This window comes from Chelonoidis abingdonii, chromosome 3, assembly GCF_003597395.2.
Source record: "Chelonoidis abingdonii isolate Lonesome George chromosome 3, CheloAbing_2.0, whole genome shotgun sequence".
Taxonomy (NCBI): domain Eukaryota; kingdom Metazoa; phylum Chordata; order Testudines; family Testudinidae; genus Chelonoidis; species Chelonoidis abingdonii.
The window spans coordinates 2,889,399-2,907,694 of NC_133771.1; the positions used below are offsets into that span (position 1 = coordinate 2,889,399).

The window sequence follows — 18,296 nt, forward strand, 5'->3', positions numbered from 1 at the left end:
AAATGCAGATGTGTATTCCACTTAGGTGATTCACAAGCAGTACTCTCCCCAGGAGGTGGGGCTTGAACTCTACCTAAACAAGGACTGCAGAATCTCTCTACCAAACCAGCATCCACTCTGGAAGATGTGGTTATGGCATAATGGTTTGTGAACACGTGTATCAACGGCCACATAATAGCTTTGCAAATGCCCAATACGGAAATGTCACTGAGGAACGCTATGGACGTTTCTTGTGCCCTCATAGAATAAGCTCGCACCCACAGAAGGTGTGTAGCCAAAGCTATTTCATATGCACTTTAGATGCAAGATGATATCCATTTGGGTACTGTCTATGAAGAGACTGCTTGAACCTTCATGCAATCTGCATATGACAAATAAGGCGAAGCTCAAAATGGTTTAGTCCTGTCCAGATAAGATGCTAGACATCACTTGACATATAAGGTATGGAGACACTGCTCCCCTGGAGAGGAATATGACTTAAGAAAGAACACTGACAACCCACTTTAGACAAAAATTTTGGATGAGGTCATAAGGTCATTTTATCTTTGGAGAATTGTGTATAAGGAGGCTCTGCCGTAAGAGTCTGCAACTCACACACTCTCCCTGTGGATGTTATCACTACCAGGAATGCAGTTTTCTGACACAAAAGCGGAAAGGGATAAGATGCAAGGGGCTCAACTATAGGTCCTATTAAGGCTGCTAGACTGAGTTAAGGTCCCACAGAGGAACTGACCAGAGGATGTAGATTTGAATCTTGCTACTATGATATTGGAGAAGACTGATTTTCCCTGAACGGGGGAGGGAGGAGGTTAAATGCTGATATTACAGCCAGATGCAGTTTCAGTGAACTAAATGCAAGCCCCAATGACTGAAGGTGCAGCAGTTAGTCCAAAATGTCCTAGATAGAGGCCAACATTGATTGGATTCCGCAGCTAATGATCACACCAAAAATGGCTTCCATTTCACTCAACAGGCCATCCTGGTGGAGGGCTTTCTACTGTTAAGGAGGACTTATTGGACAAACACTGCTCTTCCTCATTCAGCCATGCAGCAGCCACTACGTGAGATGCTGGGAGCTGAGTGCAGGACACGAGATGAGGCCTTGATTCTGATGGAGTTGGGATGGGGAGAAAGCAGTATGGGAGGCTGAACAGACAGTACAAGAAGATCGGAGAACCAGCACTGTTTTGGCCAGGGCAAAGAGATTGAAACTGGCCCTATTCGCCCTGAGCCTGAGGATGACCTGAAGGATGACTGGGACCAGTGGAAAGACACAGAGGAGAGCTGACTGCCAGCTGAGGTGGAAAGCTCTGGACAGGGAGCCTGGACTGATGCCACCTTGAGAGCCAGACAGACAAAATTTTCTGTTGTCCCTTGAAGAAAACAGGTTGATCATTGGGATGCCCCAAACTATGAAGATGACCTGGGGGACACTTGTCTTTAGAGACCACTTGCAACTCAGGAAATACCGGCTGAGATGGTCTGCAAGATGATTCTGAACCCTGAGTAAGCGAATGGCTATTGGAGTAATGTTCTCCTTGATGCAGAACTGCCACAGCTTGATCGCCTCTAGACAGAGCAACCTGTAGCATGTTCCCCCTTGTTTGTACACATACTACATCATGCTGATACTGTCAGTAGGTACGTGAACTACTGACACTCTGATACTGTCCCAAAAAAGCGTGATGTGTATTAGAGATGGCCTGAAGTTCCAGCACACTTATATGGAGTGAGGCCTCCTGCTCTGATCAGTGTGCCCTTCAACACATCAAGGAGGCGTTGGTAACAATCAACTTGGTTGGTGAGGTCTGGACAAAGGGAATGCCTCTGGACGCATCCACCACTGCCAGGAGTCCAGGATCAGTGGAGGAAAATGAACAAGTCTGTCTAGAGAGCAAAGAGTAGGATGGTAAACCATCCTGAGCCACATTTGAAGGGAGCAAGGCACAATGTTGCAAACTGGACCACCTGCATGCAAGCAGACATGTGGCTAAAGAGCCTCAGATATGTCCAAACTGTCATGGAAGGCTGACACAGTAGATAAAGGCAAAGGTGGAGAACTGTCTGGAAATGGTTAGTCACCAGAAATCCTTTGGACATCATGGAATCTAATATGGCTCCAATGAACTTGATTTTTTGAGCAAGAGCCAAGGTTGATTTCTCGGTGTTTAGAATGAGACCCAGACAGTTGAGCAAGCACACTGTGGTGCCGATGTGAGCAAGAACTTCCTCTCTCGATCTCCCTTTCAGTAATCAGTCATCCAGATATGGGAAAATGTGAATTCCCTTATTTGTGAGATATGCCCTAACAATGACCACACATTTGTTAAAAACTTAGGGGGGCGGGGAGGAAATGAGGGCAGAAAAGAGGCCAAATGGAAGCACTGTACACTGCAAGTGGCGTTCCGCCATGATGGATCGATGGAACTTTCTGTGGCTTGGTAGAATCACATATGAAAGTAGGCGTTCTGAAGGTCCAGAGCAGCAAACCAGTCATTCTGAGACAACGCAGGGAGAATAGCTGACAGTCACCATTTGGAACTTCATATACGTGATATATTTGTTGAGGCCAAGGTCAAGGATGGGTCGGATGCCTTCCTCGGATTTGGGTACCAGAAAGTATCAGGAGTACAAGCTGAGACCCTGCTGTTCCAGAAGAAACTCCTCCACCCCTCCCAACGCCAGCAGAGAGCAGACCTGCTCAAGGAGCAATATCTCATGAGAGGAGTTCCTGAAGAGGGATGGCGAGGGAGAATGGGGAGGAGGAGTGGAGAGGAATTGGATGGCATAATCCAATCTGCTGATGTTTAGGACCCAGCTGTTGGTGGTGATCGATCCCCAAACCTGTGAAAGCAGGCCAGCCTGTCCCAGAAGGGGGAGATGAGGACAGAGGAGCAACGGCTGGAACAGTGCTCTGAAACAAGTGAAAATGGTTGCTTGGAGGACTCTGGGGGAGAGTGGCTGGAGTGGCTCACCCCCAAGCCTTTGTGAGGATAATCCCCTTTTCTAAGGTAGTCCTGTTGCCTCAGAGGAGAGAAAGGCAGGCCAAACATGCACTCCGGATGACACTGCTGCGGCTGAAGACTGCAGAGGTGCATACTCCCAAAGACTGTAGGGTAGCACTGGAGGAATCGGGTTTGTTTGCTCCTCTACAGAGCCAAAATGCACAACTTATCACTTTAACTGGAGTGAACAATCACTTTGATTCAAGAACAGCACAGTTTGGTTTAGATTAAAAGTAAAACAGGTTTATTAACAAAAGGAGATAGGATTGTAATAAACAAGTAGGAATAAAGTTATAAAGGGTTACAAACAAACAAGTAAAAATATGTTTTCTAGTGATTAAGACTGAACAAAACTACAGTCTTGGTTAAAAGTAAGATTCTTATGACTTTCTTCCAGCAAGATGGCTGACCACCCCTTAGTCATGATCGCCCACAAAGTCCAAAGTACTTAGTTCCTTTGTTTTCGTAGGTGAAAGATAACTTGGGGTTCCTTGTCCTGTCCTTTATAGTCCAGTGAACTTTTGAAATGGATTCTTCTGAAGGTTATCCCATGACGGGCTCCACTCTCCACATGAGTGCCTCCTCCTGGCCAGTTGTTGCATAGCAGCTTCCTTCCCATATGCTGCACCCTGCAAGTGGTCACTCCATCGCTAAAGTGCTCTCTCTTTGCAACTCACTCCTCCAGCTAGGTCATTATATAGTCCTCCCTTCTGAGGTATCAAAGTCTTGTTGGACCACCTCTCCGGACAGCACCTCCAACAGTCCTTTGCTATTTGCCAGTGCTGGTACCGGAATCCAAGCCCTTTCTTTACACAGGGTTCCAACCCAGGGATCTGTAACCAGCCACCAAGGTGTACTTGTTGCTGTTTTCCTGGGATTCTTCCTGTCCTGCCTTTCCAGGGTTTCTTTCCCTAGAACTGCTCTGAGGTTGACAATTCTTCCAGGGCGAGGATCCCAAGGCTCATTCTCCTCCAAAGTTTTCCCCTTCCTATTTCTGTGCCCAAAGAGTGGCTGTAGACTCTCTCTCTGTAGCCCTCTGTTATTACAAAGGTCCTCTCTTTATATTTCTTAGCCTAGCTGGGCTTCATCTGCAACCAGTGCGTATAAATCCCTTGGCCTCCCTTCAGATGCAGCTATAAAGGTTAAGTATCAGAGAGGTAGCCATGTAGGTCTGGATCTGTAAAAGCAGCAAAGAATCCTGTGGCACCTTATAAACTAACACACGTTTTGGAGCATGAGCTTTCGTGGGTGAATACCCACTTCCTCGGATGCATGGGACGAAGTGGGTATTCACCCACGAAAGCTCATGCTCCAAAACGTCTGCTAGTCTATAAGAGGTGTTCCACAGAGAGTTCCTGCCTCGACTATATAAAGATTAATTGGCCCCTTAGGAGCTCTCGTAGGCTAATGAACATACCTCTCTTAAAGAAAGTTTCAATTCTAAGCTGTTGAGCGAAGAAGACATGCGAGTCTGGTGGTAGAAGTAAGGTATCCAATCTGGTTGCTTCCCTGCTGCTGTTTGACTAGAATGCAAATTTTAACTGTTCTCGGCACCCTCCAATAACAAATGAAATGGACATGTTGACATACAGATTGTCAAACAACTCTGATGATACCTGGCTGGAGGCTGCGCTGTCCTTTGTCTGGAACACACATCTGCAACATAACCTCCTTACGGGGCACTTATAAGGTGAATAGTACACTCTACATCAGCAAATACTCCATAAGGTGTCAAGTTCATTGCACACAACGCCCCTTCTGAAAACAAAAATTAAGAATGAACCCCAGAGGGGGAAACGAACGGCCTGGGAGTTCACCCAATGCCCCCCACTTGCCGCCCAAGTATAGGGTCCAACAACAACAGACAAAGCCGGCTGCCAACAGGAGCAGGAGGGAGCCAAAGCACGAAACCCGCAGGGCTTGAGTTTGGGCCCCCAGGTCAGTGAGGACGTCACGGCCTTCGGCCTGGGTTAGGTGGGGGGCTCGGGCTTCACGGCCGCTGGGCACCGCACAACGCTCATTTTAAAGCGGAAACGCAGCCGCGGAAACAGCTGCCCCATTAAAATGGGGGTCCTCCACTCACACTGTTAGGCACCAGCTGCTACTAGGCAACGCACGATCAAACGTCATTCACCATAGTTGATGGCACTATGTAATTGTCCCAATTTCTCACACATAAGCACATACTCGCCAGGGCGCCGGCTCTTAGGGGAAATTGATGGTGGCCTGCCGCAACTAGGAACTTTGCTTGGCACCGTCTCTTAAGTACTTAGCTCCACGGAAGCAGAGGCTGTGGGCACAGCCAGGCTCAGACTGGTCAAAGCTGGTGGCAGTGGCGGTGCGGCCGCTGCTAGGTCATCAACCATGGGGCGACTGCCCAGGCCAGGAGGGCAGAGAGGGACATAGCGATGGTGAGGTCAGCCTGTAACTCCACCCCTGACGGGCAGGTGTGCCCCTTCTAAGTGCCCTTCGTGGGGCAACAGTCACTTCTGCAGCCCTCTATGACCACGATGCCACACTGGACAGGTCGGCAACCAACTATGTTGCCCCTCGGCACTCCAGTAACGGTCAGGCCTGGGCCACAGCAGGAAGCTCCAATGCCAACACTGCGTCTCAACCTCTACACAAAACAGAGGAAACCTTATAAAATAAGATGGGCCTACTCGGTCAGTTACGCAAAGGTCCATCTAGCCCAGTATCACTGTCTTCCAACAGTGGCCAATGCAGGTGCCCAGATGGGAATGAACAGAACAGATAATGAGCAAGTGATGCCATCCCGTCGCTACAATTCCCAGCTTCTGGCAACAGAGGCTAGGAAACACCATTCTCCCATAAACCTGGCTATAGCTATGGATGGGCCTATTCCTCAATGAATTTATCATAGTTCTTTTTTGAACCGCTTTATGGTGCATGGCCTTCACACATCCTATTGCAAAAAGGGTTCCAGACAGCCTGACTGTTGCATTATGTGAAAAGACAGTTACTCACCTTTGTTAAACAGTTGTTCTTACAACGAATTGTTGCTCATATCCATTCCAGTTAGTGTATGCGTCGGGTTCCCATGCTCTGCGGGCACGTTTCGTCGAGAACTTTTTACCCAGCTACTGCTAGAGCACTCGTAGGGCCTAGCCGGCAGGTCATTTCGCCGCCCCCTCGTGAGTGGCGCCTGCTATGGCACCGGATATAGTATGCCCACCACCTCCTGCCTCATCCGCTCCTCAGTTCCTTTCTTGCCGCTACTCTGACAGTGGGGAAGGAGGGCGGGTGTGGAATGGATATGAGCAACACATCTCGAAGAACAACAGTTACAAAGGTGAGTAACCATCTTTTCTTCTTTGAGTGCTTGCTCATATCGATTCCAATTAGGTGATTCCCAACCCTTACCTAGGCGGAGAGGTCGGAGCAAGACGTTGCTGAACATAATACCGCTGAGCCGAAGGCGGCATCGTCTCTGGACTGCTGGACCAATGCATAGTGTGATGCAAAGGTGTGGATGGAAGACCAGGTGGCCGCGCAGCAGATTTCCTGTATGGGAACATGGGCCAAGAACGCGGCAGATGAGGCTTGAGCCCGAGTAGAGTGGGCGGTGAGATGACCAGTCTGAACATGAGCCAAGTCATAGCAAGCCCGAATACAGGATGTCACCCAAGATGTAATACGTTGGGAGGAGATTGCCATGCCCTTCATACATTCTGCCACCACTACAAATAGCTGAGGTGAGCGCTGGAAGGGTCTGGTCCTCTCAAATGTAGAAGGCGAGAGCCCTACAGACATCCAGAGTATGGAGCTGCTGTTCCCGTCGCGATGAATGCGGCTTTGGAAAGAAGACTGGCAGAAAGATGTCCTGATTAACGTGAAAGGCGGAGACAACCTTAGGGACGAACATTGGGTGCGGTCGCAGCTGTACCTTGTCCTTATGGAACACCATATATGGAGGATCCACAGTCAGTGCTCGAAGTTCTGAGACTCGTCCAGCCGAGGTGACAGCGACTAGGAATGCTGTCTTCCAGGACAGGTACAGCAGCGAGCATGTGGCGAAAGGCTGAAAGGGGGGCCCCATGAGCCTGGTTAAGACGAGGTTCAGGTCCCAGGTAGGGGTAGGGCGTTTGACCTGGGGGTAGAGTCGCTCCAAGCCTTTGAGGAATCTGGAAACTATAGGGTGGGAAAAAATGGAACTGCCAGCTTCCCCAGTATGGAAGGTGGATATAGCTGCAAGATGCACTCAGAGAGGAGATCGCCAGACCTTGCTCTTTGAGAGACCATAAATAGTCCAAGATAGTGGGGACTAATACAGAATGCGGAAAATGGCCGTGCTGGGCGCACCAGTGGCAGAAGCGCTTCCATTTAGCGAGGTATGTCGAGTGCGTGGAGGGCTTCCTGCTTCTGAGCAGCAGCTGTTGCACTGTGGCAGAGCAACGCAACTCCGATTGGCTTAACCAGACAGGAGCCATGCTGTCAGATGAAGGGACTGCAGGTCTGGATGGTGCAGCCTGCCGAAGTCTTGCGTGATCAGATCCGGCCAGAGTGGTAGGGGAATTGGGTCTGACAGGGACAGGTTGAGCAGCATGGTGTACCAGTGCTGCCTCGGCCAAGCCGGGGCGATCAGGATAAGATGGGCTTTGTCCCTGCGGAGCTTGAGTAGGACTCGGTGGACGAGAGGAAACAGTGGGAAGGCATAACAGAGGTGGCCCATCCACGGAATCAGGAACGCGTCCGACAGGGAGCCCGGGGAGCGACCTCGTAGGGAGCAGAACACTTGGCATTTCCTGTTCACTCTGGATGCAAACAGGTCTATGTGGGGAAAGCCCCACCTCCGAAAAACCGAATGGAGAACGTCCAGACGGATGGACCATTTGTATGATAGGAAGGACCTGCTCAGGTGATCTGCGAGCGTGTTCCATACTCCTGGGAGGAAGGAGGCCACTAGATCTATGGAGTGGGCTATGCAGAAGTCCCACAGTCGGATAGCTTCCTGACACAAGGGGGAGGACCGTGTCCCTCCCTGCTTGTTGATGTAATACATGGCCGTTATGTTGTCCGTGAATACTGCAACACAACGGCCTTGTAGATGGCACTGGAACGCTTGGCATGCCAGCCGGACCGCTCTCAGCTCTCGGACACTGATGTGAAGTGTCAACTCCCAGGGTGACCAAAGGCCTTGGGTGCGCAGGTGCCCTAGGTGAGCACCCCAGCCCAGTGAGGACGTGGAGGGCTGGGAGGATGAAACGGCAGGCCTGCACACACTCGGGATGATGTCCTCCACCAGTCGAGGGAGCCTAGAACATTCGGCGGAACTGTAAGAATAATGTCTATGGCATCTCTGCCCGGCTGATAGACGGAAGCGAGCCAGATTTGTAGAGGGTGCATTCGCAGTCTGGCATGCTTTGTGACGAATGTGCATGCAGCCATGTGCCCGAGGAGAGCAAGGCAAGTATGAGCAGAGGTAGTTTGAAAACTCTGAAGACTTTTGACAAGGGAGACTATGGCCTGACACCGGTGTGTGGGTAAACTGGTCGTTGCAAGGTTGGAGTCCAGCATTGCCCCGATAAATACTATCCTCTGCGTAGGCACCAAAGTGGACTTGTCCAAATTGATGATCAGGCCTAGACGCATAAACAGCTCCCTGATGATGGTGACATGGCTGATGACTTGTGCCTTGGAGGCCCCTCGGATAAGCCAGTCGTCGAGGTAAGGGAAGACGTGTATTCGATGATGGCGCAGGGAAGCAGCGGCGACCGCCATACACTTCGTGAAGACCCGAGGGGGTGAGGAAAGACCAAAGGGAAGGACAGTAAACTGGTAGTGACCCTGATTTACCACAAAGCGCAGATACCTCCTGTGCGGGAGATAAATTGCAATGTGGAAATATGCATCCTTCATGTCAAGAGCGGCGTACCAATCTCCAGGATCCAGGGAAGGAATGATAGTTTCCAGGGATACCATGCGGAACTTGAACTTTTTGATGAATTTGTTCAGTCCTCGCAGGTCCAGGATGGGCCGGAGGCCCCCTTTTGCCCTGGGAATTAGGAAATATTGGGAATAAAACCCCTTGCCCTTTAACTCCTCCAGTACTTCCTCTATAGCTCCGATTGAGAGGAGCCTGCGAACCTCCTGAATGAGGAGTTGCTCATGAGAGGGGTCCCTGAAGAGGGACGAGGAGGGGGGGTGGGAGGGAGGGGGTGAAACAAACTGAAGATGGTATCCAAGCTCCACCGTACATAGGACCCAACGATCTGAAGTCAACTGGGACCACGCAGGGAGGAACGGGGAAAGGCGGTTGTAAAACTGAAAGGGATCCGGGGAGGCAATTGGTACACTGCTCTCGGGCGCAACCTCAAAAGTTTGCTTTGGGTCCCGGTGTTGGTTTGGCGGGACCGGAATTGTTGCCCCCTTGAGGTCCAGACTGACGTCTGCGGGTAGTACGACCTCGTCTTCGGGCAAAATCTTGTCTTGGCCGAGGCGGGGGGTAAGGGCCCTGAGGTTGGGAGTGGAATGACCGTCTTTGAGTCTGGGGTGTATGCATTCCCAACGAACACATAATGACCCAGTTGTCCTTCAGACTCTGTAGTCTGGGGTCCGTCTTTTGCGAGAACAAGCCTTGTCCATCAAATGGCAAGTCTTATATGGTGTGTTGCAGCTCAGGTGGTAGGCCGGACACTTTCAACCATGATATGTGTTGCATGGCTATGCCAGAGGTGACCGTTCTAGCTGTTGAATCGGCGGCATCTAGTGAGGCTTGTAAGGAGGTCCTCGCGACCTTCTTCTCCTCCTCTAGGAGAGCTGTAAACTCCTGACGAGAGTCCTGCGGAACCAACTCAGTAAACTTGCCGACCGCCTCCCAGGTATTGTAGCTGTCTCTGCTTAAGAGGGCTTGTTGGTTTGCCACGCGGAGCTGAAGGCCTCCGGCGGAGTATATCTTTCGGCCCAACAAATCCATGTGCCTGGCCTCCCTAGATTTTGGCGCGGGGGCTTGTTGGCCATGGCGCTCCTGTTCGTTGACTGATTGTACCACCAACGAGCAGGGGGCGGGGTGCACATAGAGGTACTCATACCCCTTAGAAGGCACCATGTATTTTCGTTCTACTCCCCTGGCTGTGGGTGGAATGGAAGCCAGGGACTGCCAGATAGTGTCCGCTCTGGCCTGGATCGAACGGATGAAGGGGAGAGCCACTCTGGTTGGTGTTTCTGCAGATAATATGCTAATAACCGGGTCCTCCACCTCGGGAACCTCCTCTACTGGAAGGTTGATATTCTGGGCGACACGCCGCTGAAGATGCTGGTGTGATCAGAGATCAATCAGAGATGGCCCCGATGATGTGCCCGCTACCGCCTCATCCGGGGAAGAGGAGGATGACAGCCCTGGGATGAGTGGGTCCTGGACTGACGCCTCATCCTGGGAGACCTCCGTCTCTGGAAGATCATGCTGTTCCGGTGCGTGTGCAGTGGTTTCCTCCATACCAGCGGGGGGAGGTCTGCTGACTGTGGCCTCAGGTGCACGGTGCTCTGAATAACTGGAGCGTGAGGGGCCCGTTGGTTCGCCTTGGGCTTGGTGATAGGCCCAAGGTGTCCAAAAAGACGACTGAGGAGGTCCGTGGTCTGGGTGGGCCTGCGTATCTGAACCCCCGTAGGAGGCACTGTTCACATGTTAGGAGGCGGATGGATGACGTGAAGGCCACGGAGGAGCTGAAGTTGATTGGGCTGGGTCTCTGCATCCATAGAACTCATCTCTGCGCGGTACCAGCGAATGGTATTGGGAACCGTGGCGGTGCCGGGAGCGGGACCTGTGACCAATGCGGTGCCGGGAGGTTGACCTGTGCCTTACATCATCATGCCGGGATCGGCTGCGAGAGGTACGGCGGTGCCTGGATCTGGACCGGTGCCGAGAGTACCACAACGGAGACCGGGATCTCGAGCGGTTCCGCGAGTACGACCGGTACCAGGATAGAGAGCAGTACCGGGACTGCAAGCGGCACCGGGATCGGGAGTGATGTTGGGACCGAGAGTGACCGCAGGATCTAGATCGGGACCGACATCGTTCGATGGAACCCGGGGAAGGTGGGCGCACCATGGTGGGCTTGCCCAACGACTGAATAACCTGCACCGGTGGTGCCGGGGCTTGGGACAGCTCAGGCTCTGTCAGAGCAATTAGGTCCCATGCCGTGGAGAAGGTCTCCGGCGTGGAGGGCACGACGAGCTCGACCGCAGCGTGCGCCGGGGAGCTGGTAGGCACCGGACTCGACGGCTCCTGTGAGACTGGAATCAACGGTGCGGAGACAAGCGGTGCTGCAGCAGTTGACGGTGCCGGGCGGTCCGTCTTGGAGGTACGCTCTGACTGCAGTGTAGCTGTAGGTTCCGCAGGAGCCTTGTGCCTCTTGCTCCTTGGGGAGAGGGAGCGGTGCCGGCCAGAGGGTTGGGCCGGTGAAGGGTGGTGCCGAGGAGCCTTTACTGGTGCTGGGCAGTCCGGTGCGGAGGAGGCACTTGTTCCCGGTGCCGGAGTCGGTGCCGAGGATGGAGGAGTTAGCGCTGCCTCCATCAAAAGCTGCTTCAGGCAAATGTCCCGCACTTTCTTTGTCCAGGGCTTGAACGCCTTGCAGATTTGGCACTTGTCCGCAAGGTGGGATTTGCCTAGGCACTTTAAATAGGAGTCGTGCGGGTCTCCTGTGGGCATCGGTCGATGACAGGCCACGCAGGGTTTGAAGCCTGGTGAACCGGGCATGGGACCCGGTACCGGGGGAGGAGAACGGGCGAGCCTCCGATTCTCTTTACCTATATATACAACTGTAAGAACTACTCATTTAAATGCTAACTAGAACTATAGAAACGAACTATGTACACGATAACTATACAAACGAGCGAATCGCTAGGGAGGTGGAGATCAGCTAAGGCACGCTCCAATGTTCCAACGACCGACATGGGCGGTAAGAAGGAACTGAGGAGTGGATGGGCTGGCAGAGGTATATATCAGGCGCCATAGTGGCGCCATTCCAGGGGGCGACCTGCCGAGTGTTGCTAGGGTAAAAATCTTCCGACGAACGTGCACGCAGCGCGCACACCTAATTGGAATGGATATGAGCAAGCACTCGAATAAGAAATACTTCCTTTTGCTTGTTTTAAACCTGCTGACTATTAATTTCATTTGTTGACTCCTAGTTCTTGTGTTATAAGTAGTAGTAAACAACACTTCCTTACATACTTCCTCCACACCAGTCATGATTTTATAGACCTCGATCATATCTCCCCTTAGCCATCTCTTTTCCAAGCTGAAAAGTCCCAGTCTTATTAATCTCTCCTCATATGGCAGCCGTTCAATACCCCTAATAATTTTTGTTGCCATTTCTAACCCTTTTCCAATTCCAATATCTCTTTTTTGAGATGGGGCGACCACATCTGCACATAGTATTCAAGATGTGGGTGTACCATGGATTTATATAGAGGCAACATGATATTTTCAGTTTTATCATCATCTGTTCTTTTCTTAATTATTCCCAGCATTCTGTTTGTTTTTTTGACTGCCGCTGCATATTGAGCGGATGTTGTCAGAGAACTACCCACAATGACTCCAAGATCTCTTTCTGGAGTGGTTACAGCTAAGTTAGACCTCATCATTTTATATTATAGTTGGGATTATGCTTTCCAATGTGCATTACTTTTCATTTATCAACATTCAATTTCATCTGCCATTTTGTTGCCCAGTCACTCAGTTTTGAGAGATCCTTTTGTAGCTCTTCGCAATCTGCCTATGGAACTATGGAATTCCTTGTAGGTGAAAATATGCACAGAATAAGCAGGGGGAATTTGTGCATGCAACACAATTAGGATGTGAAGAACAACAAAATGCAACAAACCCCCAGAGCCGCCATTGATACAGAGCTTCTCTAAAAGGCCTGTGGAACAGACTGTGGAAATCTGAGGGCAATCATGAAAACAGATTAAGTGTAAAGTAAATATGTCTCCGCCTCCCACAAATTAAAAATAATTTCAACCAGCTATTCTGTAGTATAATAAAGACTGACAAAGGCACAGGATTTTGAAGAACCTCCAGCAGGAGCCACTCCCAGTGAAACTGCTTACTGTGAAATAGAAGGAAAGGTCCTGAATTGTGTCCCCGCAGACTGGAGTTTCCCTTCGAAAGTGAGTAAAGTGACTTCACTATTAGACTCTCAAGCCTGGTCTACACTGGAGGGGGCTGGGGTCAACTTCAGCTATGAGAATAGCGTAGATGAAGTTGGCACATCTTAGATGGACTTGGAATCACTTACTTCGCGTCCTTGTGGCGTGGGATCGACAGCCACCGCTCCCCCATCAACTTAGCTTCCGCCTCTCGCCGAGCTGGAGTTCAGCAGTCAACGGGAGAGCGATCAGGAATCAATTTATCTATATGTGATAAATCAATCCCTGATAGATCAATTGCTACTCACCGATCTGGCGGGTAGTGTAGACGTACCCTCAGAACTAGATCACGCAGACTATCCCATTTACCTGTTTGAGTGCCTTCTTGCTGTGCTTCTGGGATGGCGAGATGACTTTACCCGCTGGGATGGAAGGAGACGGGCAGCCTGACGGCGGGGAGCATGTCTGTGACAGTCTAGATGGCACTAGGGAAATAAAAAGAGAAAAACAATTCAGAAATAATTATATAGCCTATGGGGAAAACAATCCACCCCTTACATGCCCCCAGGGCAGCAGTCACTCTTTCCCATGCTCAGAGACCAACCCCAGCATCGCCCCCCACTGGGTCTGCGAATGTTGCACAGCCAGGAGATGTTACTGTTTATCTGGGGGATTGTTTTCCATCTGTTTCTCCAGGAAAGCGCAGGGCAGCAATTGTCGAACTGGCAGCTGATCATCACCGAAGAGGTTTCTGCTTTTTTACTCCATCTCCCCAACCAGGGTAGCAAAGGCACTTGGAGGGTGAGTGACTAGGTAGCCTATCAAGTCAGTGTCTGGCCGCAGCCTCCCTTCCTCCCAGCGTCTTGGCTCTGAACACTGGACTACACAGCCTCAGTTAATTGCCTCTTTTCACTCTTTGACACTGTGGTTCCCACACTAGTGCTGCACGTATCAGTCCTCACCCCTCAGGGTTTTGTGACTTCCCCTCACTACCTGCTGACCCAGTTCTACTCTCAGTTAAGGCAATGGAGGGGTGGCAACTGTCTTCAATGGGAGCAAGACCAAGCCCTTTCTGATGGGCCCCCGTGCTGGGCCCTAGAGTACCTCTGCTGCCCATCCCTTATTCGGTTATTTGTGCTCTAATCCCACAGACCCTGGGCTGCTCTCAAGACCACAAGATGGCAGTTTGGCGTAGCTCAAACACTATGCTGGGTTAGCTGATTCACAACTGAAAGGAAAGTGGCGGGTACTGACCAGTATAACTGATGTCTTAGTCTGGTCAAACTGGTACAGTAGTCCACAAATGACTGGGAACCACTGTCTTATAATCATGTTGTATGACAGCATCTCTTATGATCATATAAACTCTGCACCACCATTGAGTTCAGAGGGGGAGCACTGATGACTAAATGGAGATTAAAGGAAGAACATGATTCTAACCTCTCTCCTGCACCCTAAGAAGATACACAGCCCTAGAGAGAAAAAAAGAAGCCTTTATTGTTAAGGCCACCTCTCCACTATGGGCCTTCTAGTGGTACAGGTACAGTGCCGCAGCTACGCCACAGTAGTGCTGAAGTGGCAATGCCTTCTACAGGAACAGAAGAGGGTTTTCCATAATTGTAGGAATTCCACCTCCCCACATGAAACAAGGCCTCAATCTACAGCTTATTTCGACTTTGCAAGGAGTCTCACTGCAACAAAGAAACCAGGATGGGGACAATTCCCAGAGACCTAAATCACTGCAGATCATGTGATCTGTGTACGCCTGCTTGGGCCAAGATACTCAAAGCAATCACCATGAGAGCACAGTCACCCGTACTGCCTACCATGCTGCTCTGTGCTCACTTTCATTCATTCCTGCTCAGAGTTTTGCCTCTGAGCAGGAATGAATATTGGTGCCCATCACTGGAACGACGTGAGAAAGCCATCAGGAGTTAAGGAGCACTTCAGTGATACAGATACATCTGTTCAGGACATGGGTAATACAATGATAAATTAATCCAATAAAGGGTGGGGTGCGAAATACAACAGGTGCAGAACAAGGACAAGAAAAGACCACAGAAAACTTCTGTGAAATCAGCAGGGTGTCAGATTAAAGAGTTAAATAAAAACAGCCAACTGGTCAAAAATAAAAACTATAAATGTCTACGTGCAAATATGAGACTCAATGCAAAAATACAAGAACTAGAATGCCTTTCAATGAACAAGGATTTTGATATAAACAGGCATTACAGAATCATGGTGGAATGACCAAAAGAAAAATATATCAATAGGATACTGTAGTACCTGACTAAGAATTACATGGGAAAAACAAGGGGTAGGGTGGTAGTGCTTTAGCTAAAAGACCCACAGATTCAAGCCTGCAGATTAAGAAAAAGAAATGGACAGTGCTGAGATCAAATGATAATAATGGAGGACTTCAACTATTCACCTATAAACTGATCAATTGACACAATGGAACAAAGTTTAGAGAAACAATATGTCTGTAAGCAAGGACTGGCCTGTCTCCCCAACCTGAAGCAAATACTTACCAGCAACCACACACCAAAAACACTAACCCAGGAACCTATCCTTGCAACAAAGCCTGTTGCCAACTCTGCCCACATATCTATTTAAGGGACACCATCATAGGACCTAATCACATCAGCCATACCATCAGGGGCTCGTTCACCTGCACATCTACCAATGTGATATATGCCATCATGTGCCAGTAATGCCCCTCTGCCACGTACACTGGCCAAACCGGACAGTCTCTGTGCAAAAGAATAAATGGACACAAATCAGACATCAAGAATTATAACATTCAAAAATCAGTCGGAGAACACTTCAACCTCAATTACAGCCCTAAAAGTCACAATTCTTCAACGAAAAAACTTCAAAAACAGACTCCAATGAGAGACTGCTAATTGGAATTAATTTGCAAACTGGACACCATTAAATTAGGCTTGAATAAAGACTGGGAGTGGACAGGTCATTACACAAACTAAAAACTATTTCCCCGTGCTAATTTCCCCCTACTGTTACTAACACCTTCTTGTCAACTGTTGGAAATGGGCCATCCTGATTATCACTACAAAAGTTTTTTTTTCTCCTGCTAATAATAGCCCACCTTAACTGATTAGTCTCTTTAGAGTGAGTATGGCAACACCCATCTTTTCACGTTGTGTGTGTGTGTGTGTTTGTGTATTTATCTACCTTCTTACTCTATTCTCCACTCCATGTATCTGATGAAGTGGGTTTTAGCCCATGAAAGCTTATGCCCAAATACATTTGTTAGTTTCTAAGGTGCCACTAGTACTCCTCGTTCTTTTTGTGGATATACACTAACATGGCTACCACTAAAGAAACTAAGTAGTCATGGATGAGAGACCAAGTATTGTCATGGATCAAAAACTGGCTAGGAGACAGAAAGCAACAAGTAGGACGAAAAGGTCAATTTTCATGATGACAAAAGATTACAGTGGGGATTCCTCAAGGTTCCACACTAGGTCTAGTGTTGTCACTATATTTATTAATGGTTTGGAAGGGAGGTGAGTAATGAGGCAGCAAAAGCTGTAGGTGACACCAAGTTAATCAGGACTAGCGAGGACTGAGGAACCTCAGACAGACCTAGCCAAGACAGGTGAATCGACAATATGATGGCAAATGAAATTAAATCTTGTTAAATGCATAGCAATGAACTTGGCGGCGGATGCTGATATGGAGTTTATGGAAGCTATACCTCCATCTTGATATGAAAAGCTTAGTCACATTGGATGAGGGACCCAAAGTGTTCACAGACTTCCCCTCTTATAAAGGATGAGGACAGCTGTAAATTTGGTACATTCCTCAGTCTGCCAGCGAGTTGAAAGAATAGGCCTTGGTTAGGTAACCTCTGGGCCCCAGCCCTGGTATAAAAGACTGAATTCTTGCATACAACTCCTGTACATAAACACAGGTTCACACATAGACTCAGGAACAGTTGGCTGCTATTCGCTTTGAGACATTTGAATAGCAGGAACATAAACCACATCCTCTCTGAAACCAATCAAGTCAGAAACTACTAGTTTTGTGTGCAGCAGAATAGCTAAAACCACTAGAGGCAACTGCTTTGCCTCACTTTAATTTCTCACAGTCGTACGAAGCACAGTCTGAATTACAAACTACATGCCAAACTCTCTGTTCCTTTAAACTAGCAAACGTCATATATGCAGGGAAGTGGATTCTCATCTCGGAGAGTCGACTGACTACCTTTTGCATTGTTTTAATGCTGACATTCTCTGTGCAATGGGGACTGCTGTGCCTGTACTAACACCTGTAACCATAATGAATTGTGCAGAGTAAACAGAAGAGTTAAAAAAAAAATTGGCAAGGTCACAGTTGTTTAATTTAGCTCCTGGCTCCCCAAGTGATGGCTATCAAATTGTGAGGATAAATGGCTCTCTGAACACACAATACAGACATGCATGGGTATAAGTCTTTAAACCACGATTTGAGGACTTCAGTGGCTCTGGTATAGGTTAGGGATTTGTTACAGGAGTGGGTGAGTGAAATTCTGTGGCCTGCATTGTGCAGGAGGTCGGACTAGACGATCATAACGGTCCCTTCTGACCTTAAAGTCTATGATTCTGTGATTCTATAATAAAAAGATACATGCACGCATACAGAAGCTTAAACCAACAAATGAGTTTAACGGGCATGCATCTGCTGTGGGAGTTCTCATTCCTGCAAGTACAAGGTTTTAGAAGCTGAGCTTGTTTCCTTTAGATTTCCGTAGCTCAGCTATAACTTGAGTGTATCTAAAGAGAATATAAATGCAGTGTGGTTTGTCTTCTTAAAAATGCTCTGCTTTCACTGTGTAACTTGCAAGAGTTAGTTAGCATTAGTGTTACATTCTATACATTTTAAACATGATCCTATGTGGAGCAGGGAAATTGTGCTTCGTGATGCTACTAGATTCCTAGAGCACTTGGAGTTAGTGTTACAAAAACAATCAAAAGCTCTGGAATTATATTATAAAAGTGATGGATGTAACTGGAAAGTCCTCAGGTGGAGTTGCATCTGATTTTAAAAGGTTAATGACTTGGTTAGCACTACAGCAAAACCTCAGAGTTACGAACACCCAAGTTCTTCTTCGAGTGATTGTTCATGTGCATTTCAATAGGTGTGCGCATGCCGCGTGCACGATCATCGGAAGGTTTT

At 48.9% G+C, this 18,296-nt stretch overlaps 1 protein-coding gene across 9 annotated transcripts in view; it reads right to left on the reverse strand.

Moving 5' to 3' along the window:
* Positions 1-18,296, reverse strand: part of ASXL2 (ASXL transcriptional regulator 2) — a 228,302-nt gene that overhangs the window by 38,826 nt on the left and 171,180 nt on the right. For all 9 annotated transcript variants that reach the window (XM_075063555.1, XM_032762361.2, XM_075063556.1 and 6 more), the window contains one exon: positions 13,485-13,600. In XM_075063555.1, the coding sequence (XP_074919656.1) occupies positions 13,485-13,600 (116 nt within the window). The remainder of the gene's footprint in view (positions 1-13,484; positions 13,601-18,296) is intronic.